Source organism: Asterias rubens, chromosome 14, assembly GCF_902459465.1.
Source record: "Asterias rubens chromosome 14, eAstRub1.3, whole genome shotgun sequence".
In the NCBI taxonomy this organism is placed as follows: Eukaryota; Metazoa; Echinodermata; class Asteroidea; order Forcipulatida; family Asteriidae; genus Asterias; species Asterias rubens.
In genome coordinates this window covers 3,225,809-3,236,609 of record NC_047075.1, presented here as the reverse complement: position 1 = coordinate 3,236,609, position 10,801 = coordinate 3,225,809, and the positions used below count along the sequence as shown (strand labels likewise).

The 10,801-nt window shown below is 38.0% G+C and overlaps 2 protein-coding genes across 4 annotated transcripts in view; one reads left to right on the top strand and one right to left on the bottom strand.

The window, feature by feature from the left end:
* The window catches only part of LOC117299047 (kinesin-like protein KIF17), a 39,575-nt gene that overhangs the window by 6,516 nt on the left and 22,258 nt on the right, over window positions 1-10,801 (top strand). The window contains exon 2 of one of the 3 annotated variants that reach the window (XM_033782448.1): window positions 3,824-3,933. The gene's annotated coding sequence lies outside the window, so the exon portion shown is untranslated. Of the gene's footprint in view, window positions 1-3,810; window positions 3,934-9,989; window positions 10,393-10,801 lie in introns of those variants that run through there. The other 2 variants (XM_033782449.1, XM_033782447.1) reach the window with 2 other exon arrangements.
* Window positions 1,552-8,692, bottom strand: LOC117299050 (17-beta-hydroxysteroid dehydrogenase 14-like). Its single transcript, XM_033782452.1, has 9 exons — window positions 8,602-8,692; window positions 7,399-7,437; window positions 6,884-6,981; window positions 5,995-6,061; window positions 4,393-4,484; window positions 3,734-3,838; window positions 3,185-3,252; window positions 2,595-2,691; window positions 1,552-1,794 (listed from the first exon to the last, which is right to left on the bottom strand). Exons 1-9 carry the CDS (start codon window positions 8,690-8,692, stop codon window positions 1,630-1,632), a joined length of 822 nt encoding a protein of 273 aa, XP_033638343.1. The 3' UTR covers window positions 1,552-1,629.

Genomic DNA, 10,801 nt, shown 5'->3' with positions numbered 1-10,801 from the left:
TTTTTACATGATATGTTGTATACAATATTAAATAACTGGCAATTCAGTTTATGTTTTTTTTAACATTTAAATATTGGTTTAAACATTGGTAGAAATTATCTTTTTAAAAAACCCCAAAGATGTTCCAATAACTTGATGATCTTTCCAGCATAAAAGTATATTTTACTTTAGAGTGAGCCGTTTCTCACAATGTGTTACACTACAACAACAGCTCTCCGTTGCTCATTACCAAGTAAGTTTTATGCTAAGAATTATTTTGAGTAATAACCAATAGTGTACAGCCGTCGATTTCACTCTTCCAATACTTAGGATTAAACTTAGGACGAGTTAAGTTCCGTATCCATAGACGTTATAGGAAGTATTGAACCCATCCTAAGTTAGGACTGCACAAACTGGGGATGTTAAAGAAACTAGACACTATTGGTAATTGTCAAGTCTTCTCACTTGCTATATCTCAACAAATGCATAAAATAACAAACCTGTGAAAATTTGAACTAAATCGGTCATCGAAGTTGCGAGATAATGTGAAAGAAAAAAACCCACCCTAGTCACACGAATAATGTGTGTTTCCAGGTGCTTGATTTCGAAACTTTAAATTCTAAATCTGAGGTCTCACAATCAAGTTCGTGAAAATTACTTCTTTCTTGAAATCTACGTCACTTCAGAGGGAACCTTTTCTCACAATGTTATATACTATCAACCTCTCCCTATTACTCGTAATCAAGAAATGTTTTATGCTAATAATTATTTTGTCTGAGTAATTACCATTAGTGTCCACTGCCATTAAAACAACAACAATGTAACTATCTACTCCGCGGCAGTAGAATAAAGCAAGACAGTTCTCTAAGAACAAACTCCCTGGAAAGTAGATACACACATGGTGTTACCGCAAACCAAATAATGTAATTGTATTTGCAGTATTGGAAGTTATTTTAACGCCCGATTGTGTAAATTTTGATTATTTTGTTGGTATCTACCCAAATGTTACACCCCCGTTTTCAGTGTAGGAATAGGACCGAGTCAAACTGCATCGATAACGAAAACGATCACTACGCAAAGAGAACGCATTCTATTGGTTGAAATGTTCAACTCATTCAACCAATCGAGGGCGTGCATTGTTAAAATTCTCGTTTTCATTCTCGTTATCGAGGCCTGTGTGACCGGGCCTCTACTTATCCTAGCGTTTCGTGAAATCGGCTGCAGTGCCTTTAAAGGCAGTGGACACTATTGGTAAATACTCAAAATAATTATTAGCATAAAACCTTACTTGGTGACGAGTAATGGGGAGAGGTTGATAGTAAAAAGCCTTGTGAGAAACGGCTCCCTCTGAAGTGGAGTAGTTTTCGAGAAAGAAGTAATTTTCAACGAACTTGATTTCGAGACCTCAAGTTTAGAATTTGAGGTCCCGAAATCAAGCATCTGAATGCACACAACTTCGTGTGACAAGGGTGTTTTTTTCTTTCATAGTTATCTCTTAACTCCGACGACCAATCGAGCTCAAATTTTCACAGGTTTGTTATTTTATGCATATTATGCTGGGATACAGCAAGTGCGAAGACTGGTCTTTGACAATAACCAATAGTGTCCACTGGCTTTAAAGTACTTTACAAAAATCTCCCCTTCAAATAATCACTCAAAGATGTTGGTGTGTTCCTTCAACTGGGTCTTGCATGCGTAGTTGAGCTCAGCGCCCCCCGTAAATAAGAAGTTATTGCCGGTACAGAATGTTGCTTCGGCCGCGACGAATAAGAACATTTTCCCGGCTTCTTCGATAGTGCCGAAGCGCCCAAGGAGCTGCGAGGAAAAACAAAAGAAATTTAGGAGCGTCATAGTAGGAACAATGTACACTATTTGAATCGAGCAAATAAGTAAAAACCCACGAGGGAAACTTAAAGCAGTGGAAACTACTTGGTAATTACTCAAAATAATTGTTGGCATAAAACCTTGTATTTTGTAACGAGTAATAATGGGGAGAGGTTTTCAGTATAAAACACTGTGAGAATTGGCTCCCTCTGAAGTGACGAGTATATAGTTTTCGAGAAAGAAGTAGTTTTCCACGAATTTTATTTCGAGACCTCAGATTTAGAATTTGCGGTCTCGACATCAAGCATCTTAAAGCACACAACTTCGTATGACAAGGGTGTTTTTTCTTTCATTATTATCTCGCAACTTTGACGACCGATTGAGCTCAAATTTTCGCAGGTTTGTTATTTTATGCATTATGTTGAGAACTTGATTTCGAGACCTCAGAATTATTTTGTGACAACTTTGTGTGACAAGGGTGTTTTTTTCTTTCATCATTATCTCGCAACTTCGACGACCGATTGAGCTCAAATTTCACAGGTTTGTAATGTTATGTATATGTTGAGATACACTAAATGAGAAGACTGGTCTTTGACAATTACCAATAGTGTCCACTGTCTTTAATGACCCTTTGATCATTACGAATATGAAATTACAATTGATGACCTTATATCACTGAGCCGACGAATCATGTAATGATTAAGTGGTGGGAGTCCCCTAAAACATCTTTCAAACCTCTATATCAAATGATTCACCCTATATAAATGGATTTGCCCATTGACCCCTCTCACCTGACCCTCCTTTCCACCCTTTATGATTGCTTCTGGATCTGCGGCGGTCTGTGCAAAACTGTTCCATAGGGGTGTCCAAATGTTACCAGGGGAGACACTGGGTGTGCACAATTGGAAAATAGAAGGCAACAATCAAAACAAAATTGCTTACAATTAGATTAAAATTTTCTGGATCAGTTGAAACTATTGGCCGCCAAAAGGGCGGCCCAAACCCCCAAAACAAACTAACATTAAGAAAGAGCCAAAACCCACATAAACATTAAATCGAACAAACTTTTTAGAAAAGTAGCATGAACAAGAATGAATCGAGTATTGTGATCTTGTATAGTATATAATGTAGCCAGCCCCGTGTTGACCTTTGCCCTTCGCAAAAGTGACTGCATTCATGAACCAAAATCTTTGAATTCTGCTCAGGAGTTTCAGCAAGTAGTAGGGCCCAGTGTCGTAAAGCTGTTAAGCAAAAACTTCTTTGCTATAAGCATAAATTGATTTGGAGACAAGTTACACTGTTGATCTGTTATTTAAAACCAAATGGGTGCCACTGAAAAGTAAGACAGTATGAGGGTTAACTAAGTAAACACATAATGTACCCATTCACACGAACTTGGTGTTTAGCCTCGTCAATTGACATAGCTCTTGTCATCGCATCAATTGCTCCCTATAAATAAATATATAAAAATCGGCAAAGATTTTAATAATAAAATATTGTCCATCATTTGAATGATTTAAAACGAGCACACTTAACCAGTTTGCTTTAAGCAAAGCAGAAAGTATTGCTTAAACCAGTCACCAAGTTGTCGAAGTGTCGAAGCGAGCGGTTAGGAGCCCCGAGTTCAAACTCCGGTGTTTCTGATCAGGAGCGTGGGTTCGAGTCCCAGTCGTGATGGGACGTAAAGCCGTTGGTTCCGTGTGTTTTGTAACTCCCTTAAAATAACCCAGTGCACTTATCGGAAGGAACAGGGGTTCGCCCCTGTGATGGCGCTTTGTAAAAGGAGTAGTTTTCATAACTCAAACGTAGGCCCACATACGTTGGAGGAAAAAACCTGTATGTTTAAGTGCCTTGAGCGTCACTGAGTGACGGATATGCGCGCTATATAAGAAGCCACTATTATTGTTTACTTCCATAGCTCCGTTAATACCTTTGAAGTAACATAAGGAATGGCTTGAGCCTGGCCGAGAGTGGATACCACGCTGGACACATTGATGATATTTCCCTTTGTCTTTCTCAGATGTGGGAGTGAATACTGCAGGACAGAAGGATTGAAAAGATGTTAGAAACCAATCAAGGTAACATCTATCAGTCGGCCTCCATAACGGGAAAGCACCATTAAAGAAAGAGGTAAGAACAAAAACGTCATTTTCATCTGACAACTACATGAAAACGTTCACCTACAGGAACCTGAAAACTTTCACAAACAGAAACCTGAAAATGTTCACTAAGAGGAACCTGAAAACTTTCAGTTAGAGGACCATGAAAACGTTCACCTACAGGAACCTGAAAACTTTCACAAACAGAAACCTGAAAAAGTTCACTAAAGAGGAACCTGAAAACCTGCACTTACCAGGAACATGAAAACTTTCACTAAAGAGGAACCTGAAAACGTTTACAGGAACCTGAAAACTTTCACCTATACAGGAACCTGAAAACTTCCACAAACACAAACCTGAAAATGTTCAGGAAGAGGAACCTGAAAACTTTCAGTTACAGGAACCTGAAAACCTTCACTTACCAGGAACCTAAAAATGTTCACTTTAAGGAACATGAAAATAACTTTCACTATGATAGGAAGTTTGCCACCTTTGAACAAATGAAGTAGCTAACAAGATTGTAGTTGAGGAGTGAGTTGAACTGCTCCACAGATATGTCATCGATGACCTCCGCACCTGCATCTACAGTTACATAAGAAGGGGATTTCGATGAGATTATCCGCTAAAAAAAAGTATTCAATCAATCGAAATAAAACTTTACAGCGCTTATTAAAGGCAGTCGACACTTTTGGTAATTACTCAAAATAATAATTAGCATAAAACCATACTTGGTAACGAGCAACGGGGAGCTGTTCATAGCATAAAACATTGTGAGAAACGGCTCCCTCTGAAGTAACGGAGTTTTCGAGAAAGAAGTAATTTTCCACGAATTTGATTTCGAGACCCCATAATTAGATTTTGAGGTCTCGAAATCAGGTATCTGAAAGCACACAACTTCGTGTGACAAGGGTGGGTTTTTTTTTATGCGTTGACATACACCAAGTAAAGAAGACTGGTCTTTGACAATTACCAATATTGTCCAGTGTCTTTACAAGGGACATTACAGAATTGGTAAGAAAAGAAAATCGTCTATGATCCCAGATTTATATAAACTACCACGGTATAATGATGAAGATGATGATGATTGTAAAAACATCCACTGAAATATATATGTCTGAAATGCCATATTTGATGAGAAATAAATCAAACTAATTTCCCGTTTATTTATTTACTTTTTAAAATCGTTCTATGTCATGCAAAGTGTGTTATCGGTTTTCACTATTTTCGCATGACCAAGATGGCCGATCGATCTCAAACTTCTACTGGTTTGTCAGTTTTATGATTGCGGTGGATTACATTAAAGGAGCATTACATGGGAGTGTCGTGGCCGAGCGGTTAAGAGCACCGAATTCAAACTCTGGTGTTTCTGATCAGCAGAGTGTGGGTTCGAATCCGCAGCCGTGACACTTGTGTCCCTAAGCAAGACACATAACCATTGCTTCGTCCTTCGGATGGGACGTAAAGCCGTTGGTCCCATGTGTTGTGTAAACGCATGTACAAGAACCCAGTGCACTTATCGAAAAGAGAAGGGGTTCGCCCCGGTGTTCCTGGCTGGATTGGCAGCATATTGCGCCACAGCACCTTGTAAACCATTACATGGTGCTTAATGATTAGGTCTTATATCTCAAAATTCGCCCCACTCCTTGCAGTAATAATACCTGGCGCTTTGTATCCTTTGGCAAAAGGCGCGTTATAAATACGGTCATTATATTATATTATTAAATAACAGAATTGGCTAACAAAACATTTGCTGGCAGTGTAAGCGCTTTATGTAATCCACCATATACATAAACTGACAAACCTGTAGAAGTTTGAGATCGATCGGCCATCTGGGTCACGAGAGAATAGTGAAAACCGATTACAAATTTTGCATTGCATCGATGCCAAAATAAAAATGAATAAAACGCTCACTGAGCGATAAACTCCAAACGCGAAGTTAGATTATTTGAGATCGAACGGCCATCTGGGTCACGAGAATAGTGGGACAAACAAACGATTTTGCATGACAACACACCAACCGTGAAACCACGAGAATAGTGGGAAAAACAAACTACAACTTGGTGGGTTGACAACATTTGAATAATTTTCTTACGCCAGCCAGCGTTGTTCACCAGGCAGTCAAGCTGAGTGTACTTCGCCACTGTCTGCTCAACTGTTTTCTGAAAGAAACATAATCCACAAAACTCATAACAATACATACAAAGAAGACATATGAAGAAACTAACAAATAAATAGTTAACTTGCGGGTACAACCATGTGTAAACCTCTGTTGTGGGAGTGCCGTCTCTGAAAAGTTCTACAATAATGGTTTAAAGCGACTGGACACTATTGGTAATATTGTCAGAGACTAGTATTTACAGTTGGTGTACAGCTCAACATATGCATAAAATAACAAACCTGTGAAAATTTGAGCTGAATCGGTCGTCGAAGTTGTGTGGTTTCAGATGCTTGATTTCAAGACCTCAAATTCTAAATCTTAGGTCTTTAAATCAAATTCGTATCGAAAATTACTTCTTTCTCGAAAACCACGTCACTTCAGAGGGAGCTGTTTCACACAATTGTTTATACTATCAACCTGTAAAAGAGTGAAAAACACCACTCTTTACATTTCGAGCTGTCCTCCATACGGCTCTTTAAAAAGAGTGGTGGTTATTTCACTCTTTCTTAGGGGGTTTCTCTCCAGGACAGAGTGAAAAATCACTCAAAAAGATGCACAATTCAATCTAAAAGAGTGGAAGACCACTCGAAAAAGAGTAATTTGTCCTTCATATTATGGCTCTTCGAAGAGTGTTTTTTTCACTCTTTTCACTGCTTTTTCACGGTGGAAGTTTTGTAAATATTGTGCCTTGAAGGGGTAGTCCCACCGTGAAATTAACGGCACTTTACCTGGCACCCTAGCTGCCAGGCAGGTAAAGTGCCGTCAATTTTACGGATATTTTTACAGTGCATGGTAGGAGTTGATATCATTGTCATATTATTACCTTAATCTGCTCTTCATTTCTGACGTCACATTGGATATAGAAGGCTTCGCCTGGACCAGCTTTATTAAGCTCGGCCTCTAGGGCATTTCCCGCTTCCACTAAGATAAAAGTGAAGTTATGCACAACAAGTTTAGCTTTGTGTTAGTGATACGTAGGGCCTAAATGAACATTAGGCCATGTAAAACAAGAAATCATGTTTAGCGTCCCCGCCCGCTTCATTTTTTAGAGGCCACGTTTTTTTCTTTTTTTTTGAAAAAATGGAAAAAGGGATATTAAAGCCATTGGACACTTTCGGAACAAAATAAATAAATAAAAGTTCACAGATTTACAAATAACTTCCAGTGTTTACAGAAGGTAGTGGTGAAAGACTTCTCTTGAAATATTGTTCATGAAATGCTTTACTTTTTGAGAACACATTAAAACAATTATCAATTCTCGATATCGAGAATTAAGGATTTAATAAGGAATAAAATATAAAAAAAACTAGTAATTATAAACGTTTTATAAAGCATTACCTCCTCTTGCACAGAAGGCAACTTTTGCACCAGCTTTGACTGCAAACAATAAAATGAGAAATTAATAGTTAATTTTCAAAACAAAATTGAGAATTGGGGGGAGGTGCTTCCTGGTTTATTGGAGGGAGGGGGTTGGAGATAGGATATCAGCTTTTATCATTGGATAATTATAGTAACACAATTTAACACCACCTCATTGATGGGAATGTCCACCAACAGGGCCAAATTGAAAAACAAATAAACAGGAGCAAAGGTCTATAAGCTATCACTCTAAAAACTAAAGAGGTTAATCCAACACTTGCATGAGTTCGGTGAGTGACTACACTTTGAAAGTGTTGAATCCAGCATTTTATATTATGTTAAATCCAACAATTTAAGTGCCAGTTTAACGTTTAAAAAGCAGATGCAACAATTAAAAGGATTTTTTTGAGAAATGTTGAAGTAACAGTTAAATTGTTGAATTAACCCTTTTTGCGTTGGCTCAACAATTTAAAATGCTAGATTTAACAAACAAAACGCTGCAACAAACAAAAACACTTTCAAAGTGTAGTCACTCACCGAACTCATGCAATAACATTTTTCAGAGCACTCTCTTAATGTAAAAGAGTGAAAAAACACTATTTCAAGAGACATATGAGGGACAACTCTTTTTCGAGTGGTCTTCCACTCTTTTAGATTGAAGTTTGCATCTTTTTGAGTGATTTTTCACTCTGTCCTGGAGTAAAACCCCTCTAAAAGAGTGAAATAACAATCACTCTTTTTGAAGAGCACTATGAGGGACAGCTCGAAATGTAAAGAGTGGTGTTTTTCACTCTTTTACATTTAGAGAGAGTACAGTAGCTAACACAAACAGTAACACACATCAGTGTTAATGGGTATTATTACAAAAAATTACCATAATTCTTTATCCCTAGTGCAAATCTATTATTGTATAGTCGTTAACTTATGCTCAACAACATACTCTGGTCTGACTTTTTTCTTCCTTCGACTTCAGAAACAGTTAAAGGAACACGTTGCCTTGGATCGGACGAGTTGGTCTATCAAAAGCGTTTATATAACCGTTTGTTATAAATTGCATATGGTTGGAAAAATGTTTTAAAAGTAGAATACAATGATCCACACAAATTTGCCTCGAAATTGCGTAGTTTTCATCTTGCGAACTAACACGGTCGGCCATTTATGGGAGTCAAAAAGTGTTCTCACCGAATTCACGCGTTGCACCCTCTCCGATGCCTTTAGAACCACCAGTCACCAGGACCACTTTGTCCTTGTACCTTAGAGCGTTGGCAGCCATACTTTTTTATTAGTTCCCGGTTTTGTGAGCAAGTTTTTCTCGCTAGGGGATATCGAGTACTATGCTGTAGTAGTGCTAGGTTTGTTAGCCACTGCTAGCTTCCTGTTGTTTTAGTTCGTGACCTTGACCATAGTACCTGCGGATAAAGACAGGGGCCCAGTCTAGGATGCAAAATGCTTACGCAAAGTGGTTGAAACAAGCAAGAGAGGGCGTTATTTATAGTTAATTTTTACCAGCACACTTATCTTCATTGCGCGGTGATATATTTTCGTACAATACCTCGGCCTAAAATGAAAGCTTGTGCATTTCCTGAATCTATAATATCCACCAAAATTAGGACCAAGCATCTGTCAAAAGCAAATTATTAGAATTATGTCGACAAACAGCTAAAAAATAATGCAATAATAAATCACACACAAAATTATCGTGCTAATAATTGTATTATAATTGTTTTCAACCTAACACTCGTTGAACATTCGAGAAAGAAAAAACCCTTGTTAATATGCATTTTTGTAGAAATATGAACTAATAATGTCTTCTCATAATTTATAAAACTTGGCCGCCACATCTTGTTAAAGACCCTGGACACTATTGGTAATTGTCAAAGACCAGTCTTCTCACTTGGTGTGTCTCAACATAATTATGCATAAAACAACAAACCCAGTGTGAAAATCTAAGCTCAAGCGGTCATCGAAGTTGCGAGATAATGAAAGAAAAAAATACCCTTGTCACACAAAGTTGTGTGCTTTCAGATGCTTGATTTCAAGACCTCAAATTCTAAATCTGAGGTCTCGAAATCAAATTCGTTGAAATTACTTTTTTCTCGAAAACTACTTCACTTCAGAGGGAGCCGTTTCTCACAATGTTTTGTACTATCAACCTGAGTGGTTACTAGACTCGTAATCAAGAGAGGTTATTTTGAGTAGTTACCAATAGTGTTCACTGCCTTTAATTTTGTTTTGTGTCTGTAGACATTGTAGAGATTTAAAAGGGTAGAGACTAGTTTTTAAACTGCCGTTTAAAACCGGCCGTGCGATAAAAGGCCGGCCCGAGCCGAACTTCATCGAAAGTTATGCAAAGTTATTATAATCAATGTCGACCAACAACTTATAAAATTAAATGTATCACAAATAAATGTTTTCATTTTGTTAAAATTATTTTTTTAATAGATAAAAATATTTCAGTACCTATAATTATTTTAATTTTTAATATATTTATTTGAAAAAAAATTATCAACATTTTAAGAAACCTATAAATATTATTGTGAACGAGGCGCAACTGACGTCAAACGAAAAAGCAACATGGCCGACCTTATAGAATTTTTCTGACGGCAAAATTCTCGACATGTTTTATCAAGTTTCTGACAGCTTTGTGGCTTAATTAACTTTGACATGTTGTCCTTTATCTGAAGAATGATCTGAGTGCTGTTCACAGTTAATTTGGCGAGCTGTTTAATGTTTTTTATTCGTTAATTCTGCCGTTTATTTTGACCCATCTGCTGTTTGCCCGGTGTTTACGTCGAGTGTTTAGCAACGGGCTATTCAGCTAGCTGTCGCCGGGTTTCACGGGGCGGCACGTCCGGCGGGCCGGGTGTGCGCAGTGCGGTGCATGCTTGCACTGGCTGTACGTTAATTATTGTGTGACGGCACACACAGTTTATAGTGAATATTCCATACTTCACTCCCTAGCCTAGCAATACGGTAAGTTTAGTTTCTGGTTTAATATTTTTAATTGACTGAGCCAGTTCATGAGTTCCTCCATGACATTCCACACACACAACCATATTACTATTATTGTTTGATTTGTGAACAGACAGAGGACCTGACATGTTGGGCTCATCTTGAGCTGTTTTTTTTTTTCCTCTGATGAAACCCCCCAGCGCATTTCGACTTGAGCCAAATAGTAAATACTTTGCTTCTATGAACCATACACTACACTACACTACAGACAGACTAAAACCCCCCAGCGCATTTCGACTTGAGCCAAATAGTACTTTGCTTCTATGAACCATACACTACACTACACTACCTACAGACAGAGAGCACCACAGCCAAAGCACTTCGAGGCCTGCACTCTGTTTTCGTTTTAACAATGAACACTGGAAATGGC